The sequence below is a fragment of the Dendrobates tinctorius genome, unplaced genomic scaffold (genome assembly GCF_039654945.1).
Source record: "Dendrobates tinctorius isolate UK_male_01 unplaced genomic scaffold, ASM3965494v1 ptg000165l, whole genome shotgun sequence".
NCBI classification, from domain to species: Eukaryota; Metazoa; Chordata; class Amphibia; order Anura; family Dendrobatidae; genus Dendrobates; species Dendrobates tinctorius.
The window spans coordinates 20769374-20795321 of NW_027361832.1; the positions used below are offsets into that span (position 1 = coordinate 20769374).

Sequence of the window (25948 nt, forward strand, 5' to 3'; positions counted from 1 at the left end):
AATTTTTTCTCATTACGCAGTTTAGCGATCAGGTTAATTTTTTTTTATATTGATAAATCGGGCGATTCTGAACGCGGCGATACCAAATATATGTATGTGTGATTTTTTTTTTTTGTTCTATTTTGAATGGGGCAAAAGAGAGGTGATTTGAAAAACTTTTTTTTTTTTTTTATACTTTTGGCATGCTCCAATAGTCTCCATGGGAAACTAGAAGCTGCCATAACCTGATCGGCTCTGCTACATACAGGAGATGATCAGATTACCTGTATATAGCTGAATTGCTATGAGCACTGGCCACCAGGCGGCGCTCATAGCAATCCGGCATTGACAACCATAGAGGTGTGCAGGAGATCTACAGTTGTCATGCCGAACCATCAGAGACCCGCGATCACGTGACGGAGGTCATCAATGGGCGGATTTCTGGCGCAAATGCCGGAATCACATGTTAAATGCCGCTGTCATTTGACAGCGGCATTTTTAGGTTAATAGCAGCGGCTGGATCACAATTTCACCAGCGGCTGTTTCTGGTACATGCCAGCTGTTCAAAACTGATGACGTGCTGAGAAAGATGTGGGCTCACCGCCGGAGCCCACATCGGCGTACTATTACGCCTGATGTCGGAAAGAGTTAAAAAAAAGCCTGTCACCCCCAAACACAAATCAAATCATCTGTACAGGTATGTAAGGGGCTTAACCCCTGTAAAAATCATACTTGTAGTATACATTTCAGTGGTGTAGTTGCTAAAAACACCAAATTATTTAGCATGCAAATGAGGGGCTTCGGTGCACCATCATTCAAGATATGACATAACTCATACCTGTGTACATGAGTGCTGCTGACAGTCATAGGTACCTGTGCACATGAGTGCTCCTGACAGTCACAGGTACCAGTGCACATGAGTGCTCCTGACAGTCACAGGTACCTGTGCACATGAGTGCTGCTGACAGTCACAGGTACCAGTGCACATGAGTGCTGCTGACAGTCACAGGTACCAGTGCACATGAGTGCTGCTGACAGTCACAGGTACCTGTGTGCTTGCTCCCTGGAAGTAAGCAATTCGTGGAGCTGCTGGACTTTTTCTTTGTGCTGACGTACAGACGAGCGAAGCAGCTCGTTTTCTCTCTGGGAGGCAGACACTTTACGCTCAGCTTCCTGCACGCGTTTCATCTGTAAGGAAGTGTATAAGTGTCATTTATATAATTAAAAAAACAAAAACAAAAAAAAAAAAACCCAAATACCGCACAAAGCATTCTTATTGAATGCTGTGATTACAAGATAAAGAAGACCAAGAATAAATAATAGCGTAAAACGGAAGATAACATCAGAAAATGACCTACAGTTTCTGTGTAAAAGTATTTTTTGGTAGTGGTTTTCTATTTCATCATCACAACCTGTGTTAAGAACAATTATTAGAAGTCTTGCAATTTTCACACAGGTCACTTGGGCTTTTTTTTTTTTTAGAAGAAATTTACCTTATAAGGTGTTCTCAGAGAAATGTAACGACAAATAAATAAAATACATTTAAAAATCACTAAATACCTTTATTTAGCAAAAATGTAAACTTGTCAGGATTTTAAACATGTCAGCTGCCATCTACAGCAGTTTCCCATATGATGTGCAATAGGATGTGTAGCATCGGGTGAGAGCAGCGTGCCGTCAGGTATCGTGGATGCGTATCCCTCTGTTCACTGAACCTGACAGCAGGGCTGTGGAGTCGGTGCTCATTTTGGTGGAGTCGGAAACGGTATAAAATGGACCGACTCCTAAAATATATAATAAATACAGTAGTTCAAAGCAGAATATGCTGAATATTTTTTCATAGGAATTTGGGAAAGTTATGAAATGTCCTATAAATGGCTGTTCTATTCCTGATCTAAGGCTACATTCACACACAGCATTTTTCCTGCCTTTTTTGCGGATATGTTTTTCAGCTGCAAAAGCAGATCAGCTTTTTAAAAAACCGCGTCACCTGAAACGTTTTTGAGCTCATAGATAATGTTTTCAATAGCAAAAGCAGATTAGAAATCTGCTCTATCTATCCATTTATCCATATCTTATCTGTACCAAAAAGAATGAAAGCCGGGTAGTACACAGACTAACACTTTTTTTTTTAGCACCAGTCAGGTACACCTCATAGCTGCCCAAAAGGACGCCCAGGACAGGCATTGCTCGTCTTCAGTAACACATCAACATCAATTGATAGTTGGAATAAACAGACTGCATTTATCATCACATCTTCTTAAGGTGCAGGCTTTATTTTCAAGTGTAGGGGTGTGCAGTATGAGGTTCTGCAGCAGCTGAGGTGTGCAGTATGAGGTTCTGCCCCCCCCCAGGTGTGATCCTGGCTACACCCGTGGTGTGAATGTAGCATGAGGATCTAGGGTTTGTCTTAGCTGAGGTAAGTCATAGTGATATATATATATTTATACTATATAAGTTGCCATAATACAAATTCTAACAGTCTATTCAGTAGGACTATCAGCTGTGTATCCACCAGACTTCTGCACAACACAACTGATGGTCCCAACCCCATTTATAAGGCAAGAAATCCCACTTATTAAAACCGACAGGGCACACCTGTGAAGTGAAAACCATTTCCGGTGACTACTTCTTGAAGCTCATCAAGAGAATGCCAAGAGTGTGCAAAGCAGTAATCAAAGCAAAAGGTGGCTACTTTGAAGAACCTAGAGTATAAGACATACAGTATTTTCAGTTGTTTCACACATTTTTGTTAATTATATAATTCCATATGTGTAAATTCATAGTTTTGATGCCTTCAGAGTGAATCTACAATTTTCATAGACATGAAAATAGAGAAAACTCTTTGAATGAGGTGTGTCCAAACTTTTGGTCTGTACTGTATACATGTATATGTAATCGATATTCCATAGTGTATTACATATTTACAATTTATTACAGTTTTTTGTGTTCTAAAGTTGTATTCCAATAAATATATATTATGTTCTATCTAAATATCTTGATTATTGTATCATAAAAATGATTAAATGTCTGATGTTCACATTGTACTACAATACATTTTTCACTTAAATACAAGCAATATATGTGGGAGTCGGAGTCGTGGAGTCGGTGTAAGGGAAATTGAGGAGTCGGAGTCGCAGGTTTGGCTTACCGACTCCACAGCCCTGCCTGACAGGATAGGAGCTGCTGTAAAACAAAACAAAATCTCTTCCGCAGTCCAAGCATTTCTGCTCAGTATGTCCGACAGAATCCTCCCAGTATCGAGAGTTTCTGGAGTAAAAATGTATGGATTGTCTATTACAATAGCTCCATGCCAACCTGCCCTCCACTAATCCTGTCAGGCTGACTGAGATTAATGTTTAGTCTTTAGCTTTAGTCCGCTCCTCCGTGGCGTCCTGTCAGCCTATACATATATTTTCATCTTTTACATTTGCAAAAAGGAAAATGGGCTGATGCAAAAGTTTAGGCACCTAGTAGCACCCCCTTTTGCAAGTATCACAGCTTGTAAACGCTTTTTGTAGCTAGCCAAGAGTATTTCAATTCTTGTTTGATTGATTTTCATACATTACTCTTGTTCTGTATGATTCCTGTGTCATCTTGCATGCTCTGCTATTTTGAGGTCTAGCCATGGATTTTCAATGATGTTCGGATCAAGGGACTGTGAGGGCCATTGTAAAACCTTAAATTTGCACCTTTTGAGGTCGTCTATTGTGGATTATGACGTGTGTTTAGAATCATTATCCATTTGCAGATGCCATCCTCTTTTCAACTTCAGCTTTTTTACAGGCGGTGTTATGTTTGCATCGAGAATTTGTTGAAATTTCATTGAATCCATTCTTCCCTCTACTCATGAAATGTTGCCCGTGCCATTGGCTGCAACACAAGCACAAAGCATGATTGATCAACCCCATGCCTAATCGTAGGTGAGATGTTCTTTTCCTGAAATTCTGTGCCCTTTTTTCTTCACACATAGCTTTTGCTCATTGTGACCAAGAGATCTTATTTAACCTCATCCGTCCAGAAGACTTGTTTTCAAAATGCTTCAACTTGTTTAGGTGTTGTTTTGCATTCTGAGGTTGAATTTTATTGTGAGCAGGAGACGTTTTCTCTCCCATGAAGGCCATATTTGTGCAGGTGTCTCTGTAAAGTAGAACAATGTGGCACAACTTCATAGTCTGCTAAATCTTTCTGATGGTCTTTTACAGCGAAGCGGTTTCTGATTTGCCACTCTAGCAGTCCTATGCGCAGCTGTCACTGAAGCTTTGTTTAGTCTTCCAGACCTTATCTTGACCTCCTCTGTTGCTGGTAACTGCCATTTCTTAATTACATTTCAAACTGAGGAAAGAGCAACTTGAAAAATGCTTTGCCATCTTCTTATACACCATTTTCAGAGTGCTAAGCATCTGCTTAGAAGAACCCATGGCTGCTGTTTTTTGGTACAAGATTAGAGGAGGCTGGGTTTTTTATAAAGCTGGGAAATTTCCATCACATGACCTTTCTAAAAGAGGATAGTGAACAAGCCATAACCATAACAGGCTAATTAAGGTCTGAAACCTTGCTCAAAGTTATCTGAGTACACAAATCTCCAAGTGTGCCCAAACCTTTGCATCAACCTATTTTCCCTTTTTGTAATTTTTAAAAAATTAAAATATGATTTTTTTTGCCTAAAATACAAATTAAATGTGTCATCTTGAACTGTACGCCTCTTAGAGTTCATTTCATTTTCAACTTACTTAACTGTTCACAATACCAGTAATTTTGACCAGGAAAGCCCAAACTTTTACATGCCACTGTACATTAGACCTATCTTCTCCCTCCTCTACCTTCTATCTTACCTCCCCAACTCACCTCTCCCCCTGACCACCATCTACTCACTTTCTCATCCCGCTCCTCATTATCTGCCACCATACTCAGAAATTACCACACCCCTGCAGAAACCTCGACACCTAGACATTCACATGCTCTCCAACTAGTCTACCACTGTCCTTTATATCTTCACATGACACAGACAGTGCCACCGTTTTCTACAACATCACATTAGCATCAGCTATTGACTCTGTCGCTCCTCTATTGCATGGAGGAATGTGACGAATCAATAGACAAGCTTGGAAGAATAACCTCCCTAAAAAGCTTTGACAAGTGTCCAAAGTTGCGGAGCGGCGTTGTGTTTTCTTCCATTTGGGTTCAAAACAGCAACTTTCACATTCAAAACGGCCCCTCACCTCTGCTAAACAGGTGTATTTCACAATCTATGCATCTTCTTTATCCCACAACCTCAAACAGTTATTCAACACTCTATTCCCTCCTCCACCTTCCACTGCCCGATCCTACCTTCTCGTCTCTGCAGAACTTTGCCGCACATTCAAAAAATAAGGTCAACCAACAAGGCAAGTCTTTACTGCCCATTCACCACAACCTCTATGTATAAAAGATCACTTCCACTGCCCCATAACCTTCCTCCCGACCATCACTTAGGGAGAGCTCACTCACCTCCTCTCTTCTTCAAATCGCACCTCACCGGGGGCGTAGCTATGCCGTGAACGGGAGAAGACGCTGGCTAGGAGAGCTCCTCAATATCCTGCTGCATCCTGGATTCTGGACCCCTTCCTGTTGGCTTGCTTTGCGCTGTCTGGACCCCCTAGACGTCGGTACCCTCCGGGTACCCCGCAGCAGGTCGTGCGGTAACTTCTGAGAGCGGGCGGCGGGGGAGACAGGAGCGGGTGGCTAATCCTCCACGAGGCGGCGGCCATCTTGGACGCGCAGCTCTGCCACTGAGAGCTGCGGCGTCGGTCACACCGCTGCACCGCCGCCGGGCAGTGAAGATACCGGCTGATAATCTTGAGGGGACGCGCGGTGTGTGCCCTGAAAAAGTGGGCCCTGCGTGTTATCCCTCCTCTAATATTTGCTCACTGCGCCGGCTGGCGCCATTACTACGGGAGGCTCTGCACATCCTCCCCCACTGCAGCTGTCTCTGTGGGGGCCCCTCTCCCTCCCCTGGCCACAAGGAACTGTGCTGAATAGTGTTGGTTGCCATCCTCATAATCCCTGTGGCACCCTTCTGTGGCCCGAACTATAATTAACCATTACTAGCCCTGCTGTGATCCCCATCTGTGGTGGGTGATACCCAGACCACACGTTTTCAACTATTTCATTAGACCGCACTGCAGATAACCATGAGTCGACTTAAAGGGTCAGGAACGGCGGAAAAACTGAAAGAGTTTGTCAGACCTGACCCCGCTGAAAGTGCACGACCTAACAGGAACACTTCCTCTCAGACTCAGCGCAAAAATCGCCCTTCTGGGGGTGAGGAGGAGACGGAACAGGAGGAATTGACCCTTAAACAGACGTCTGAGCACTTGATGCAGGCTCTCTCTCTGACAAGGACGTCCCTGACAGAGAAAATCGAGGATGTTTATACGGAGGTGGGGAGACTTCGTCAGGATATGCAGGCCATGAAGGGACACATCACGGAGATGCAGACGAGGGTGTCCAGGGTAGAAGACACCATCACACCTATGGAGGCTAAATTAACGAAGGTGGCGGGCTCCATGAATGCTTGGAAGCAAATGGCAGATGACCTGGAGAACAGAATGCGCCGGAACAATATCCGCATCGTTGGTCTGCCTGAGCGTTCGGAAGGTCAGCATCCTGAGCAGTTTCTGGAGGACTGGCTTAAGGTCTCCCTGGGAGATGAATTCTCCTCAATGTTCACTATTGAAAGAGCTCACAGGGTCCCTACAAGACCCTTGCCTCCGGGGGCCCCGCCCCGACCTTTCCTGGCACGCTTGTTCAATTCTAAGGACAGAGATACCATTCTGCGTCTTGCACGACTAAAAAGTCCTATTAAATTCAACAATGCTGTCATCTCCATCTTTCCTAACTTTTCCTTGGAACTGCAGAAGCAGCGGGCACAATTCATCAAGGTCAAGAAACGGCTCAGGGACAGGAACATTGTATACTCGATGATATATCCGGCCCGACTTCGGGTCGTTCATGAAGGTTCCTCCGTGTTTTTCACTGATCCAGCGGAGGCGACGGAATGGCTGTGGTCCCATAGGGGATCCCCTGCGAAGGAATCCTAATGTGGCGGCTGTTACTTTGGATCCTTTCAACCAAAGGTCTAATTGGAGCTCTCTCGGCGAGTATCCAGTTATCAACAATACCGGACACTGTGTTCAGTGATGGTATCCCCTTTTTTATTTTTTGATGGGGGAGTGAGACTGTGCTCCTATATAACTAGGTTCCTGTTTTGTTTTTTCTTTTTCAAAAGTTTTAGTTTGTATAGTTATTTAGGTAAATGCCACAGCCGACACCAATATTGCTGTCTGGGTAGGATCTCTGCACTCGGTTCGGGCACCATTATGCAACATATCCGGATGGACGGCAATGGGTTCTGAGTTGATTTGTATGACTTGGAACGTAAGAGGCATAAAAACCCCTCAAAAGAAAATTAAGGTGTTCTCACAAATTAGACACTATTGTCCTCACATTGTGGCACTGGTTGAGACGCACCTGACTAGGGATACGGATTGGTGGGTACAGAAACCGTGGGTACAATGGTTTATACATGCTTTTCACACCAGCTATTCGAGGGGAGTTTCACTGTTAATCCATAAAGATGTTTGGTGGGAGACCAGGAAGGCCCGGAAAGACCCTGAGGGACGATTTGTGTTTGTACATGCGCTGATTAACTCTATTTATAATCCCCCCCGGCCAATATGTCAATTATCCAAAAGGCATTGAGCTTCGATCTCAACACTCAGATGCATATGTCATTTGTATGGGAGATTTTAATTTGGTCATGAAGAGTCATCTTGATAAATTGATATTAGATGATGGTGTACAGAGTGGGGCCTCTCCCCGGTTACATCCCAACTGTCACAATTCATGGAGGGTAGTGGGTGGCTGGATCTTTGGAGAATGCACCATCCTGAGACAAGGGAGTATACTTGCCATTCCTCCACTAAACGCTCTCTGTCTCGCATAGACTACATCTTTGGATCCAGCAGTCTGGCGACATGGGTGGATGATATTGAACATGGCAGTAGGGGGATTTCAGATCATACCCCAGCTGTTCTTAAACTTAAATATGGACCATCGACTAATAGGATAACATGGAAGTTGAATCCTTTTTGGCTGAAGTTGATAACATCGCCTGATAGAACGATAGATCAGTTACGTTGCTTTGTCTCATCCCACCCTGAACCCCGAAATATTAATGTATTTTGAGATGCTCTTAAAGCTTATTTACGGGGTTGTTTATCCTCTACGATCTCTTAGGCTGTGTGCACACGCTGCGGATTTAGGTGCGGATTCATCCGTGCGGATATTGTACAATCCGCAGGTAAAACCGCAGGTCAAAAGACCTGCGGTTTTACCTGCGGATTGCTCTGCGGTTCTGCCCTGCGGTTTTTCATCTCCTCAATGTAGGAGATGGCAAACCGCAGCGGAATCCGCAGAAAGAATTGACATGTCAATTCTTTCTGCGGTTTCAAAATCGCAGAAAAACCGCGCAGAAAAATCCGCACCGTCTGCACTGCGGTTTTTGATTCCCATAGGGAATCATGGTACTGTATACCGCAGCAAAAACTGCTGCAGGTCCGCAGCGGCCAAAACCGCTGCGGAACCGCAGCAAAATCCGCAGCGTGTGCACACAGCCTTACATTAAACGGGTGACATCGGAGGAGGATGGCGAGAAGGAGCGACGTCTGAAAGATTCGGAGGCAGCCTATATATACAATCAAACTAACAGTAATAGGGTGGAATGGCTGACTGTTCAAAGGTTATATACTCAATATATTGACACCAAAACGAAATGTAAATTATTTTTTGCCCGACAATCTTATTTTGAGATGGGGAATCAGGCAAGCAAATTTTTGGCTTACTTAGTACGACAGCATAATACAACTAACACAATTCTACAGAATCGTGATTTGGGTGGTACTTTGGTTTCTTCAACTGAGGAGATACTGAAGTGCTTTTCTGACTATTATGGTTCATTATACAATTCTAAAACTGATGTGGATGGCCCGGGGTGTCTAAATTATTTGTCAGATATATAGTTTCCTACACTGAGTCCTTCCCAACAGGCCTTTATGGATGCTGAGTTTACTCTAGAGGAGGTAGAGGATGCCATAAAAGATATGGCCTCCGGGAAGGCCCCTGGGCTGGATGGATTTCCTGTGGAGTTATATAGTAGATATCAGGATATACTGGCGCCCCTTTTGTTGACGGTGTTTCGTGGGATTTGGGAGGGGGGATGTATGCCGGAATCCTTTTATGAGGCTAATATAATAGTTCTTAAAAAGGAGGGGAAGGACCCTTTAGATTGTGGATCTTACAGGCCTATATCACTAGTAAATGTGGATTATAAGATTTTTACAAAAATTTTGGCCAAAAGGCTGAACTCATTCATATTAGACCTCATACACTCTGACCAAACTGGTTTTATGCCTGGTAAGAGCATCTCCATCAATATTAGACGTGTCCAGTCAGTGGTCCAATATAGCTCTCTGGTACCAGATAATGAATCGGCATTGGCATCGCTGGATGCGGCCAAGGCCTTTGACTCTCTTGAATGGCCTTTTCTCCGTGCATGTCTGCAGAGGTATGGATTTGGTGATAGATTCCAAAAATGGGTCAGTGTTTTATTCATGAAGCCCAAGGCCCGGGTCATCGTAAATAACTCCATATCGGAGTCATTTTCACTGCATAGGGGAACTCGTCAGGGGTGTCCCTTGTTATGAATGAGTCACCGTAGGAGGCAAAAGCACTTATACAAGCTAAGTCCAGAAAACCAGAGAAGTTGGCAACTATCAGATTGCAGACCCCTGAACCTATCAACACAACTAGCAGTAGCCGTGGGGGGTTCCTATGATTCCCTAGACCCCTCGATCACAGCCGGAGAAATACATAGGCCTAAAGAAAGAAAGGGGAAATCTAAACTGCCCCAGAGCAGACCCCAAAGCAATAGGCAAACCCCAACATATAATGACGGTGAAGCAAGATGAAAATACTAACACAGACAGAAAGATAGACTGAGCAAAGACGGGGCCCCAAAACTACCTAGATAGGAAAGGAAAGGAAAGGAAGGCTGCTGTCTGCAATCTGCAAAAACCCTATCAAAGACATAAGCCAACCAGCTGATATGAAAAAAGGCCCTGAAGCAGCTAGGCTTCAAAAACTGAATCAGCACTCAGGTATTTTCAAAAGACAGAGCTAAATGAATTCAGCACACCCCAGAAGGGTATGGCAGAAATCCAGAAAAACAAAGCAAAAACAAAGTCAAAGCACAAAAGCAAAAGGCCGAGCAGCAAACTTAGCTTTGGAGGAGCAGGAATTCAGACTGGTCTCCAAGGATCCCACAGAGAAATCACCCGCAGGGCAGAAGGGCGTCGGCAGCATTATATCCAGTCCGTAACTCCACTCAGCCAGTCACAATCATCAGCCTCAGGTGTTTGACAATCAGGCTCACTACCTTTCTTTACCAGAAGAGGGAGTTCCTCGGGCCTGAGTAATGAAGGGGAAAATGAACTCACAACAGTCCCCTTTCCCCGACCCTTTTTGCTCTTGCTATTGAGGCACTGGCAATTCGTATAAGATCTTCCCCTAGTGTTGTTGGTATAGAAATAGCGGGTCGAACAGACACCATAGGCCTGTATGCTGATGATATGGTGATATTTATGGACAAAGCGGAGGAAACCTTGACAGGAGTTATCACTACCATAAATAAATTCAGTAAATATTCTGGCCTATACATAAATTGGGAGAAATCTGCTTTGACGCCCCTTTCCCACGCTCCAATGCCAAGACTTGAGACCCTCTCCTTACTGCCCATTGTAACCAATTTTAAATATCTGGGTGTCCTTATTTCTCAGGGCAGTAAACTTGATCTACAACTTAATATACAACAATTGCTGGAGATGGTCAGAGGTAAATTCGCGATCTGGGGTAAACTTCCACTGTCTGTAGCCGGACGTATTAATTTAATTAAAATGATATTACTCCCCAAGCTTAGCTACTTTCTCCAACATAGTGCAGTAGCGGTGCCCAAATCCTTTTTCACTAAATTCCCAGATCACATCCTTTATATGGGGGAAAACCAGGCCTAAACTTAAACTATCCACTCGATAGAGACCCAAGAGGGGAGGGGGGGCAGAGTTACCCGAATTCTTCCTATATTATTTGGCTGGACAGGCCAAGGCCATAAATACATGGATGCCTGGAAGTCATCTCCCTGATTCTGAACATCATCTGCTTCATGCTGCACAAGCTAGTTGCCCACTGGGTTTTTTGGAAATGAGGAAAATGAATGTCTCAAGATTGTTACCCCTGCTTCGTCTGGCACGATCGATATGGAGACAGAGTAAAGGGGTGGTTGGATTTGGGGATATTATAGCTGAAATGCCCCTATGGAATAATGGCTACCTCCCGGTGCTACTTGAACCCAAGTTTTGGGTTCAGTATGGTGTCTCTATGATAGGTGATCTATATGATCATGGAACTTTGATGTCCTTTGAACAATTACAAGTTAATCACAGTGTCTCGAGATCCCAGTTTTTCCGTTATTTGCAACTAAGGTCGGCTTTTCAATCGCACATGAGATGTATAGGTATGAATAATGCTGTTTCGTCTCTACCCTTGATAGGGATCCTTAAATCACAGGGCCCTCAGGGTCTCATTTCCTCTTTGTATACATATATGTTGTCAGTGGGGACAGAATGTACCTTAGATTCTGTTAAGAAATAGGAGAGGCTCATCCCAGATACACAGGGAGAGGAGTGGGAAGAAATCCTGGAGTCACCAATCTGGGTATCTCCGTCTGCCAATAACAGGATGATACAATTATATATTATTAATCAATCATATTTGACTCCAACTCGACTCTTTAAGATGTGCCGATACCAGTCATCGGAATGTTTGAGATGTCACTCAATAGATGCAGACTTTATCCATATGATCTGGTGCTGTCCTGTCGTTGCACAATACTGGAGGGAGGTGACATCACTATTGACATCTTTGGTGCAAATCCCTGTTCCTCTTGAGCCACTGGTCTGTCTATTTGGAGTATGGGATGAGGAGGCATGGGGTCAATATATTGGGATTTTTCTACGGGAGACACTGTTTATGGCACGAAAGGTACTAGTACTACGGTGGATGGGAAATTCACCTCCTTCTCTTGGGTCCTGGATCACTTTAGTAAATTCGATTATCCCATATGAACGTACATTGCATCAAAACAGAGGGTGCCCGGGTAAATTCGAAAAGATTTGGGAGAGGTGGAATTCCACTCACCTCACTTTGCAGAGTAGAGATTTTGCATAGTAAACAGCTCATTATGTGGAAGTAGGCTGCGGAATAGTTTATGTTTTTGTAGATGTAGGTATGGTTAAGAAGCTAGGCAGGTTTCATCATTGGAATAATAACACAAAGCTATTGTGATTTAATTGGTATTATGTTTTGCTTTATTTATATACAACTGATGCGCACATTATGCTTCACATTTTCAAGTCACCTGAACATATGTATATTTATTCGGACTCCCATGACAGCACCACGAGAGAGGGGATCCGCCCTATAGGAACAGGAAACCTACAGATACAAAAGGGCGGCACCTCTCCCACGCATCAGTTGGTTTCCTGTTCCTGAGGGGACGGGATCCTACAGAAGACCGGATCCCAGACCGGCCAGCCGATACAGGTAGTGAGGGGGTCTCCTACCTCGGCCTGGTGCGGATCTCCTGGAGGACGCCACGGTGGCCCAGGATGGGTGGCACGGCGGTGGCGTGTTCGTCAGGGAGCGGCGTCCGGAGGATGTCCGTCTCCGGGTTAGGCCGCCGCCGGTGAGTATGCTCCCCCCGGGGGTTCCCGGCTCTGGCGGCGCAGGTACGGCGGCAGCGCGGCTGCAGGGGGCTGTGACCGGGTGGCGCTGCTTCCAGGGCTCCCGGGCGTCCCGCGTGACTTCCGGTCTTTCCCGGGGTAGCGGTGACGTCGGGGGGCGGGCGGAAGATGCGCTTCCAGGTCGGCGCGCCACTGCGCATGCCCGAAGAATCCAAGATGGCGGCGCCCATCAGAAACACCGATAGCGTCGGCTTTCGGGCCGGGTGCGGCGCCAGCTGGGGTAGGGAGCCCTGTTAGGGGGGGGAGGGGCGCGGCATGGATACTGCTGACCGGAGGAGGGGTATTTAGGCAGGACCCTGGCAGGGTACCTTGCCTTGGCCACATTATTACAAGCAGCAGCGTACAGCAGCAGCAGTGGTAATGGAGAGTGATCGAGAGCAACACCAGCAGCAGCAGCAGCAGAAGCAAGGGCGACAGCAGCGGCAAGCATCACTGCCGCCCCTGGATGACCTTCGGCAGGTCAAACAGAAAAAGAAGGTGTCCCGTGACAGTAATGAGCGGGCGGGACGAAGTGACCAGTCCACTCGTAAGAGCTCCTCCAGGCAGACAGGAGCATCGACAGAGAAATCCCCCTCATTCTCCGGTACTTGATTGTGGCACTGGTAAGTGATCTTCGTGAAAGTTCACTCAGTGACGGGACCCCCCTTCTGTGTTTTTTTCTACGGGAAAAAGGCTACAAGTAAGACTAAACATAGGGAATGCGCACTCTGTGCATGCCCATTACCGGACGCATGCCTCAAAAGATTGTGCCCCCCCTGTATTCAGCAGACGGTGGCAGAAGAGTCGCCCGCGGTAGCGGCGAGTTTAAGGGACATTGTCAGGGCAGAAATGAGGGAAACCCTAAAGTCCTTGTCCCAGCCGGAAAGTCTAAGGGGCGAGGTCCCGGTGGAGTCCGATTCCTCGGTAGAATGGAGAAAAAGCAGAGACTCCCAGGCTTCATCTCCCTCGTCCTCCTCAGGAGAAGAGGATTCGGGGCGATTTTGTCTGCCTCTTGACCGGGTAGACAAGCTGGTCAAAGCAGTCAGAGGGACAATGGAGGTAGAGGAGCCTAAGCCCCAATTATCCATGCAGGATGTCATGTTCTGTGGGCTGGAACAGAGGAAGCGGAGAGTCTTCCCATTAAATCAAAAGATCCAGGATCTGATCCACAGAGAGTGGAAAAAACCGGATAAAAGAGGGTCGCTACCACCAGCCCTCAAACGCAGATACCCCTTCGACGATCCGGCAGTGAATACTTGGGACAGAGCCCCCAAATTAGACGCAGCCATTGCAAAGGCATCAAAAAGATCCTCGCTACCCTTTGAGGACATGGGATCCCTTAAATATCCCCTAGACAGAAAGGCAGATACTTTCCTTAAAAACACCTGGGAAATGGCGGCCGGGTCCTTAAGACCAGCAGTGGCATCAACGTGCACGGCCAGGTCCATGATGGTCTGGTTCGACCAGTTGGAGTCACAATTAAAACAGGGTACATCAAGACAGACAATTCTTGGGGCCCTACCAACCATCCAAGAGGGAGCAGCCTTCCTAGCAGATGCCTCAGCAGATGCAGTGAGAATGGCCGCCAGAGCAGCAGGTCTCTCTAATGCAGCTCGTAGAGCCCTGTGGCTAAAGTGCTGGCAGGGAGACATTCAGTCCAGGGCAAAGCTCTGTGCGATTCCATGTGAGGGCGAATATTTGTTCGGCGCTGTCCTAGACGAGCTGCTTGAGAAGGCGGGGGACGACAAGAAAAAATTCCCAAACCTTTCGTCTGCGTCCTACCGTTGTCCATTTGGTAGAAGGAGATTCGGCCAGGGGAGAAGGCGCAACTCTTCGCCTATTAGAGATCGCCCCAGATGGGAAGACAGAAGGAGAAGAGGTACGGGCTATAGGTTCACACGCTCGTCGAGAGATCAAAAGAGACCAAATCAATGACTAGCAATTCCCGTGGGGGGTAGACTGTCATCCTTCTTCCCGGCATGGTCACAGATTACAAATAGTGACTGGGTGCGCAAGGTAATATCCACCGGGCTTAGATTGGAGTTTACCCAGGTACCTTTAAACTAACCCCTTTAAGATCTTATCCTCTCGAACAGGCGGCTTTAGAAGCGGAAGTCTTGAGCCTATGCCAGAAAAATGTCCTGGTAGAGGTTCCAGAAGCTGAAAGAGGAAGAGGGTTCTACTCTCCCGTTTCTAGTCCAGAAACCTGATAAGACATTCAGAACGATTATAAACCTTCGTTTCCTTAACGAGTTTTTGATTAATCGTACATTTAAGATGGAGTCCATTAATACAACAATAAAAATATTGTTTAAAGGTTGTTTTATGGCAGTCATAGATCTGAAAGATGCGTACTATCATGTACCTATCCATACAGACTTCCAGCAGTTCCTGAGAGTGGCGGTTTCAGTAGGTGGCACAGTGCGTCATTATCAGTATAGAGCCCTTCCCTTTGGTCTCTCAGCAGCACCCAGGGTATTTACAAAGATAGTGGCCGAGGTTATGGCTCATTTACGGGAGGTTGACGTCTTAATCATCCCATATTTAGATGATTTCTTGATTGTGGGAAAATCGGTGGGTCATTGTAGATCCCAGATAGAAAAAGCTAAAACCAGATTAGAAAACCTCGGATGGATTTTAAACTACGAGAAATCCCGACTCCAGCCCTTAAAAATACAGACGTTTCTAGGCTTATTACTAAATTCAGAAACTCAGCAGTGCCTGATGCCACTAGATAAATTGCAAAAGATACAGGAGCAGGTTCTTCAGGCAATTGATAATCCGTCTATGACCCTCAGACAGGCCATGTCCCTGTTAGGCTCTCTAACTTCATGCATCCCAGCAGTCAGGTGGGCACAATTCCATACTAGAGCCCTTCAGAACGACGTCCTGGTTAATAGCAGGGCCTTAGAAGGCTCCTTACAAGGTCGAGTGTTGCTAAGCCCCTCAGCTGTTACATCGCTTAGATGGTGGCTCGATAGCGAGAACCTAGCATCAGGGGTGCCCTGGATAACACAGATAACCCGTATTATAACCACAGACGCTAGTTCCTTCAGTTGAGGAGCCCATATGGGGGACATAGTGGTACAGGGACATTGGGGGTCTGATTCTGAAATCTCATCCAACCAGAGAGAGCTATTGGCGATAGGACGGGCAGTCAAGAAACTCATTATGTACCTACAGGGCCATCACGTGAGGATACACTCGGACAACCAAGTAAAGGTAGCATATGTCAACCACCAAGGTGGAACCCGCTCCAGCGCTCTGATGCAGATAACAGAACGGCTCCTTCAGATAGCAGAGAGAAATTTTCTATCTTTAACCGCACTCCACATCAGCGGAAAGGACAACGTAAGAGCAGACTTTCTAAGGCAAGGAGAATGGGCTTTGAACAAAGATATTTACCACCAGATTGTCCGCAGATGGGGTCAGCCAGAGGTAGACCTCTTTGCCACCAGAGAAAACAGAAAAGAAAAATCGTTCTGCTCTCTGAACCCCAGGGAAAATCCCCTGGCGGTGGATGCCCTCCTGATAAGATGGGACTTTTCTCTGGCATACGCCTTCCCGCCATTCAATCTTCTTCCTCTGGTAGTCAGGAAGATCAGAGAGGATCGGGCAAAAGTCATACTAATTGCCCCCTTTTGGCCCAGGAGGACCTGGTTCGCATGGTTGAGGACCATGTCGGTATGCGATCCCTGGGTACTGCCGAACCTTCCGGATCTCCTCTACCAGGGGCCAGTCAGCCACCCACAAGTAGCAGGACTTCAGTTGACGGCGTGGTGTTTGAAAGGTCACTGTTAAAGGATAGAGGGTTCTCCAAGAACTTAATTGACACCCTCCTAAAGAGCAGAAAATTAACTACCACTAACATCTATGCTAGGACCTGGAAACGATTCCTGTCCACCTTTCACTTTGACGTCAGAGACGGAATTTCTCCAGAAAGGTTTCGAATTGGGTCTCTCCACAAGTACGTTAAAAATACAAGTTTCAGCCTTAGGAGCCCTGTTTGCAGGTGATATTGCAAAAAATTATTGGGTAGCAAGGTTCATCAGAGCAGCGGCCAGATCGAGACCTATACACAAAGACAGATGTGTGCCGTGGGACTTAAACTTAGTCCTTACAGCCATGACGGAAAGTCCGTTTGAACCTTTAGATTCTGCCTCACTAAAGGTTATATCTCTTAAGACAGCATTTCTGGTAGCGATAACATCCGCACGTAGGGTGAGCGACATACAGGCACTTTCCAGATTGCCCCCTTACACAGAGTTCTTGCAAGATAGAGTAATCCTAAGGCCAGATCCAGCATACCTTCCCAAGGTAGCAAGACAATTCCACAGGACACAAGAGATAGTTCTGCCTTCCTTCCTCCCTAATCCAACCAACCCTAAAGAGCAAAAACTTCAGGCATTAGATATTAGGAGATGCTTACTTACATATTTAGCAGCCACGGATCCTTGGAAGAAGGAGAACGCATTATTCCTATCCTTCCAAGGTCCCAGGAAAGGATACAGAGTATCAAAACGCACGTTAGCAAGGTGGATTAGGGAGGCTATCTCTCTTGCCTACACAGCAGGTGGCGGCCCAGCTCCACAGAATCTGAGGGCGCATTCCACTCGGGCCATGGCATCATCCTGGGCAGAAAGATCTGGAGTATCTATTGATCAGATATGTAAGGCGGCCACCTGGTCATCTCCTTCCACCTTTTTTAACCACTATCGGTTAGACATGGGTGCCTCCTCAGACCTCACCTTCGGGCTAAGGGTGCTGCAGGCTGTAGTCCCTCCCTAAGTTAGTTTACATCTCTGTAATTCTCTCGTGGTGCTGTCATGGGAGTCCGAATAAAGTATTAAGTTACGTACTGTATTTTTCAGAAGCCCATGACAGCACCCTTAGTTTCCCTCCCTTGTTCACGTATAGGGGTGCACTCCTTTAGAAGACTGTTCATAAAATTACCTTATGTGGGAGATGGTGTAAAATAATTCTGGTAAATAGGGTAGATAGGTTGTATATATTATATGTTGTGTACTAACCATGGTAGCCTCTCAAGCTCTGTAATCCAACTGATGCGTGGGAGAGGTGCCGCCCTTTTGTATCTGTAGGTTTCTTGTTCCTATAGGGCGGATCCCCTCTCTCGTGGTGCTGTCATGGGCTTCCGAAAAATACCGTTACCGGTACGTAACTTAATACTTTTTTGTATCAAGTTTAACATCATATACTAAATGTGTGTATTGTATAACTGCTTCCGGTTTAATAAACGAATTAAAAAAAAAAAAAAAAAATCGCACCTCACCACTTGTGCGATTGACCCCATCCCATCTCACCTCCACCCCAACCAACCTGACCACCATGATTATCCTAGCCTTTTCAATGTATCGCTATTCTCTGCTAACTTCGCTTCTACTATCAAATATGCAACATTCACACCTATGCTAAAGCAGCCATCCTTCGACCCTGACCTCTACGTTCAGCTATCGCCCCATATCAGTGCACCCGTTCTCCTCTACTCTTCGAACAGCACTGAACTTTCCTCCCTTATCTCATCCAACTCCCTCATTGACTACATACAATCCAACTTCTTTCCCCACCACTCCACTGAAACTGCCCTGACAAAAATTACTGATGACTAACTTACAGCTAAAGCTAACAGAAAATTCTTTATACTCCTCCTTCTAGACCTGTCATCTGCCTTTAACACAGTCTACCACTCCCTACGACTACAAATCCTCTCTTCCTTTGGCGTTAAAGACTTTGCCATCTCTTGGAGGTCCTCATACCTCTCCAACTGCACATTTAGCATCTCCCACTCTCACACTACCTTGTTATCCTGTTCTCTCTCTGTTGGAGTCCCTCAAGGCTCTGTTCTGGCGCCCCTACTCCACTCAAACTATACCTTTGGCCTGGGACAACTCAAAGTCCCATGTCTTACTGTACCACTTATATGCTGATGATAATTTGATCTACCGCTCTGGCCCAGATGTCACCTCTCTGCTGTTCAAAATCCCTTAGTGTTTATCAGCCATATCCTCGGTCTCATCACGCTTCCTAAAGCTCAATGTGGATGAAACAGAACTCATCATCTTTCCTCCATCTCACCTAACTCCCCTACCTGATTTATCACAGAAAATGATATCACGGTTTCCCCTGTACCGCAAGTCCGATGCCTCGGAGTCACTCTTTGACTCTGCCCTGACCTTCAAACTGCACAACCAAGCTCTTTCCACCTCCAACTCAAAAATATTTCCACAATCCATCCTTTCCTCAATGATGCATCTAATAAAATGTGAACGCATGCCCTCATCATCTCCCGCCTCCACTACTGCAATATCCTCCTCTGTGGCCTCCCCGCAAACACTCTTGCACCACTTCAGTCTGACCTTCACTCTGCTGCACGACTAATCCTCTCTCCTAGCTACTTCTCCGCTCTGCAAGTGCCTTCACTGGATTCCAAATCAACAGCATATCCAGTTCAAACTATTGACACGAACCTAAAAAGCCATCCATAATCTGTCTCCTCCGTATATCTTCAAACTAATCTCCCATTACTCAGGGGTGTAATTAAAAAAAAAAAAGAACACAACAATAATTACCTCCTGGACCAGCACCTCTTTTCAACTCTCCAAGTTGCCTCCAATGGGTATAATGCATCTAATACGATGCTATGGCAGAGGATTGCTTACCTCTAGTGCTTCTTGCTGTATGCTTTGAGTCTCTAGTTTGGACATTCCTTCTTCCATTTTTTTGAGGCTTCTTTGGTAGTCATCTTCTCTACTAGCAAATTGTTTAATTTCATTTGCCAGCCTTTCATTTTCCTCTTTTAATTGATGAATGAGTGCTTGCAGTGTAGTTTTGGCATTTTTTTCCTTCAAAAGCAATTCTTTAATACTTCAAAAAAAAAAAAAAAAGAACCATGAGAATAAAAAAGTAACTTTTTTTCTCTCCTTACAACACTAGCAAAATCTTTAGGGAAAATGAAAAGTTGGATCACAGTGTCTTATAGCTGTAGAGTGTTCTTCTGAGAACAGCATTCAGAGAAAAAAAATAAAAACAATTGTATATTCTTGGGTTACATGAGAGGATCTTATACCCTTGTTCATTTTAAATGAAAAAATTCCTTTGAAGGTCAAGGACACCTTTGATCTGGTAAAATTATTTTCAGCCATGTTACTGGTTACCTTTAGGGTATGTGCACACGTTGAGTATTTGATGAAAAAAAATCTGCAACACATCCCTAGGAATTTGATCACCGCAAAAACGCAACAGAAAAAAACTTACATTTTTTATGCGCTATTGTACAGCAATGAATATTTTTGGAGCTAAATAAAAATATTTGAAAAACGGGAAAGTTTTGTGGTGTAATTTCTTTGTTCAACCCTTCTTTTTCGTGCTTATTTGTCCCGTCCCAGGCTAAAATTACCAGCCCTCAGCTGCTCCAGAAATGACACTTCATATTTGAAACGCCAATTCTGGCACTTAGCCCAGCCTCTTTCCAATGCTCTGGTGCAGTCGAATCGGGTTAACGGGATTAGGGTCAGTAGCTGTTGCTAACAACAAGCCCTAGGTTTAGTAATGATCAGGTGTCAGACAGACACCCTCATTACTAAACCTGTAAAGGCCCTGTCACACTAAGCGATCTCGCTAGCGAGATCGAAGATTTTGTGACACGCCAGCGAGATCGCTGTGTGTGACGGGGATCAGCGACCGGCCCCCCTGCCGGTTATCGCTGATCGTGCTCGAGCGGCCTGGGCCGTTTTTCGATCGCTGGTCTCCCGCTGCCCAGTGCGCATCGCTGCGTGTGGCAGCGAGAGACCAGCGATGCTGGTTGCTAATGTAAACGTCGGGTATCCAGGAGCCGCAGCTCCTACATACCCTATGTTTACCTTGGAAACCAGCGTGTACGCCGGTTTCCAAGGTAAACAGCGGGTATCCAGGAGTCGCGCGGCTCCTGGATACCCGACGTTTACATTAGAAACTAGCGTCCAGCGTCACTGGTCCTGATCGCTGGAGGGGCTGTCTATGTGACAGTTCACCAGCGATCAGCCTAACGATGTCCCAGCGATCCCATCATGTCGATCGTTGGTGGGATTGCTGGGACATCGTTTAGTGTGACGGGGCCTTAAGTAAGAGTTAAATAATCACACACAGAGAATATAGAATTGTAGCGTCCTGAAATTGTCCTCTTATATTGGACTAGACTCCCCAATGTAAGTCAATGGGTGCGGGAGAAAAAAAAGAAAAAAGAAAAAAAAAGCACGTCACTCGGACCATGTGAGTGCCATTTGATTTTTACACACCCATTGACTTAAAAACCTTACATTTCATCGGCCGCGTACTGTAAAATCACAGCATGACCTGACAAAATATGACATATACAATCATTACAGTGCTTGTGCAGCTTATTGTACATGTATTTAATAAATGATTAATTTTCTGCAAAAAATAGCGTGGGCTCCCATGTAATTTTCATAACTAGCAGAGGGAAAGCGGACAGATATGTTTATAGCCTGGGAAGGGGGTAAAACCCATGGAGCTTCCCAGGCCTTTAATATCAGCTCACAGCTGTATACAAAACATGAGAGAACATGTGGGAGCTTTAGATCTCCAATCAATAAAGAGAGAAAAAATAAAATAATATTCAAATAAATTCTGAGTCTTGTTTATAACAAAGTACAAAATTATGTTTTTATTTATAATCACATAAACAAGACTTGCTGATATAGACTTTTTCACCACACACAGTATATCACAGAGAATGTAAATGGCGGGCAGTGATGCAACTCTGAGGCAGCGAAACAGGCAAATCAATGCAAATCACTGCCCCCCTGAGGAAGCAAGTGCGAAACGCGAGTTGCGGCTTCTGCACAGCATACAGGACTTTATAACATGCTTGGCTGAGTCTTAGGGAGTTGTTGTGGCTACCATGCCCTGATGAGTGTATTGATGCAACACACAGCATTTTCAGCTGCATATTACTCTATGTGTTTAAAACCAAAATTGCATGTTACTTATCTTTATATCTGTGGTTGTCGGTTGTGCTGTGTGTGTGTCACTTATCTGTTACCTCCCTCCCCTGATCATAAAATGCTCGTAGCTGCTATTTTGGCTACTATGCTAGTCCCCTACCACATGTTTTGATTTGCCTGTTTCGCTGCGTCACAGTTACATCACTGCCGGCCTTTTACATTCACTGTTATATATGTGGTGAAAAAGTCTATACAACATGTCTTATTTGTGTTATCTATATATATATATATATAAAATTGAATGTGTGTGTGTGTATTTGTGTATCAACAACTAATCACGAAGCATCTTTCATTTCACCAGAGCTGTTTAAAAGAAGCTGAGCTGTGATTGGTTGCTATGAGCAACAGTTTTCCCACTCCACAACAACACCTCAGTAGACACTGACCGGGTGGGAGAAATCTAGCATCCCCGGGAACATAAGCTCCCAGCCATTGGCTGCCCCCCAGAAAGGAGCAGAAAGCACATGACAGAAATGAGTCACCCCCTCCCGTGCCCATATCCCCATCACACATCCTCCATCCCATAGGCACATCTTCCTTCTTAAAGGGATCCCCGGTATGGAAGATAGGGAAAATCCCTCAGCGCTCTTATTTTCACCCCAGGCTTCTATTTAAGGGATCATTGGTATGGAAGTCAGGGCAAGTGCATCCAGCGCTTTGGTTTTGACCCCAGGCCTCTCTTAAAGGGATCCCCGGTATGGAAGTTAGGACCGTTCCACTCAGCGCTCTGGTTTTGACCCCAGAGTCTCTTAAAGGGATCATTGGTATGAAAGTTAGGGCAATTCCACTAAACACTCTGTTCTGACCCTAAGCCTCTCTTAAAGGGATCTCCAGTATGGACGTTAGGGAAAATCCCTCAGCGCTCTGATTCTGACCCCAGGCTTCTATTAAAGGGATCATTGGTTTGGAAGTCAGGGCAAATTCATCCAGCGCTTTTTTTCTGACCCCAGGCCTCTCTTAAAGGGATCCCCTGGTATTGAAGTCAGGACAATTGCCTTCAAATGCTCTGGTACTGACCCCAGGCCTCTCTTAAAGGGATCTCCGGTATGGAAGTCCTTCAGCGCTCTGATTCTCACGCCAGGCTTCTATTAAAGGGATCATTGGTATGGAAGTCAGGGCAAATCCACTCAGCACTCTGGTTCTGATGCCAGGCCTCTCTTAAAGGGATCCCCGGTATGGAGGATAGGACCGTTCCACTCAGCGCTCTGGTTCTGAACCCAGGCTGACAGGATGATATGGGATATTAGGGGTTTAGCCCCCTGAGGAAGCCCAAGCAAAACGCGCGATGGGGCTGCTTTACATGTGGTAATTTGGACACAATAAGTAAGAAGTCTTTTTTATGATTGTAGTTTTGTACTTTAAATATTTTTGGAACTTAATATCCTGGGTATAGGTGATTATTATGCACTTAGTGATATAGACTAGTCTCCTATTTTAATTGGTCACATAGGCACCGGGATAAATGGTTGTGCAATACCTATAGATAATTTAATTCAGATTTTTGTACCCTATCCTTACAAGAATTATTCATACCACATTGTCACTGTTCATGTCCTTTGTAATTTTAATTTTTGAATTATTTTTGAACAATGTATTGTCCTTAAAATAATTTTTTCTATGATGTAATATTAATAAAATGTGATATTTTTAATATTATATACAGATCTTTGTACTCCTTTTTCTCGGTTTTGGGATATTAGGGGTAGTAGTCCACTGGCTCTGGTTGACGGAATGATGTGGGATATTAGGGGGAGTAGTCTGGTGGCTCTGGCTGACGGGATGATGTGAGATATTAGGGGGAGTAGTCCGGTGGTTCTGGCTGACAGGATGATGTGAGATATTAGGGGCAGTAGTCCGGTGGCTTTGATGTGATGGTGTGGGATATTAGGGGTAGTAGTCCGGTGGCTCTGGCTGACGGGATGATGTGGGATATTAGTGGTAGTAGTCCGGTGGCTCTGGCTGACGGGAAGATGTGGGATATTAGGGGTAGTAGTCCGGTGGCTCTGGCTGACGGGACGATGTGGCATATTAGGGGTAGTAGTCCGGTATCTCTGGCTGACAGGATGATGTGGGATATTATAGTGAATATGGCTATGCTGAGTCGGGGGGGCTCTACACTCAGCTTTATATATATAGATATAATCATTATAAATTATTTTATCCATAGTTAGTTACTATGCCCAGGCAACGTCGGGCTCTTCAGCTAGTTATAAATAAAAAAATAATTGTGTACTTTGTTATAAACAAGACAGAATTGATTTTGAATATTATCCACATGTTAGAGATTTAAAGTTCCCACATCTACTCATGTTTTCCATTTGCATGGAAAGTTTCTCTTGGTAAATAATATGTTATCTTCCTTAATTCACATCTCTATCTATGTGTTTATAATCACAGCTGTATATGAAGTCTTTCCTGATAATTAAAATGGGGGACCCCCCAAAAAACCTGACATGGGGTCCCACTATGGCTTGTCCCAGAAAAGGCGCATCCATAAGATGCGCTAATTCTGGCATTTAGCCTCACTCTTCCCATTTGCTCTGGTGTGGTGGCCAGTGGGGTGATAGTTGGGGGGTCGATATCACCTCTGTATTGTCAGGTGACATCAAGCCCAGAGGTTAGTAAAGAAGAGGTGTCTATAAGACGCCCCCATTACTAACCTTTGAAAAAAAAAAAAAAACACACACCCAGAATAAAGTCCTTAAAGGGAATCTGTCACCCCTTTTTTTCGAATATGAGCTGCCGGCACCGACATCAGGGGCTTATCTACAGCATTCTGTAATACTGTAGATAAGCCCCCGATGTAACCTGAAAGATAAGAAAAATGAGTTAGATTATACTCACCGGGGAGGGGGGGGGGGGGTGGTCCGGTCCGATGGGGGTCGCGGTCCGGTGCCTCCCATCTTCATACGATGCCGTCCTCTTCTTTCCTTCCTGTCGTGGCTCCGGTGCAGGCACACTGTTCTGCACTCGGAACTCTCCCGGCGCCTGCGCACTGCAGGACTCTGCTCTGCCCTCAACAGGGCAGAGCAGTGCGCTTGCGCAGGAGCTGCGACGGGAAGGAAAGAAGAGGACGGCATCGGATGAAGATGGGAGGCGCCGGAAAGGATCGCAACACCCATCGGATTGGACCGCTCCCCCTCCCCTGGTGAGTATAATATAACTCTTTTTTCTTATCTTTCAGGTTACATCGGGGACTTATCTACAGCATTACAGAATCCTGTAGATAAGCCCCTGATGTCGGTGCCGGCAGCTCATATTCGAAAAAAGGGGTGACAAATTCCCTTTAACTGAAATAATGAGACAGACTCCTTTATTGAATCTAAATTAAAGCATACTCATGTCATCGACCATTCCACTGAAGCCAACGTCTCCTGTAACAGAATGAATAAACAACAATATTACTCACCTGTCCGAAGTGAACAGATAATCCATAATGTCCCACAACGATCCTGATGACTGAGAGCAGTCACTGATGTAACTGCTCTTAAGCATAGCTGGCTACACACTGGCACAGGAGGTAATCGTTCCTGCAGTGTGTAGCGCTGAGCTGCGGTGGGAAAGTTCACAGAAGTTTATCAGCTGATGATCCACGGTGATCTCACTTACGTTACCTCTGCTGTGTGAGAACTTTCTGTGTGACCATCTGCGGGTCATAGCCACATCTGCGCTGACATCTGACAGCATGACCCTGCAGTGCTTTGACCGACTGTAACGATCTACTGGCAGTAACGTTACCTCAGATTAGAACTGCTGCAACGGAGTTTTTCACGTTGCCAAATGCAAGCAAAAACTCAGCAAACACCATAGCCAGCATTTTTGCTGTGTATTTGACTGACTCAATTGAAGTCAATGTGTGAAAAACGCAGCAAAAACGCACAAATAATTGACATGCTGAGAATTCAAAAGCAGCACAATCCAGAAAGGAAAATTACTGATCATGTGCACACCACTTCAGGATTCTCACTGACTTTGCTGGCATAAGGATTCCCTTGCGCTTTTGGGCCAATTCCATACGGAAAAATGCCGCAAAAGTGCACACAGACTTGGTTAATAAAATTGCCATCTGCA

General features: G+C 45.3%; 1 protein-coding gene across 4 annotated transcripts in view; it reads right to left on the reverse strand.

Annotated features, from left to right (window-relative positions):
• The window catches only part of LRRCC1 (leucine rich repeat and coiled-coil centrosomal protein 1), a 98245-nt gene that overhangs the window by 34124 nt on the left and 38173 nt on the right, over positions 1–25948 (reverse strand). For all 4 annotated transcript variants that reach the window (XM_073550576.1, XM_073550577.1, XM_073550578.1 and 1 more), the window contains 2 exons: positions 19535–19739; positions 1028–1167 (listed from right to left, as the gene is read on the reverse strand). In XM_073550576.1, coding sequence (XP_073406677.1) covers positions 1028–1167; positions 19535–19739 — 345 coding nt within the window. The remainder of the gene's footprint in view (positions 1–1027; positions 1168–19534; positions 19740–25948) is intronic.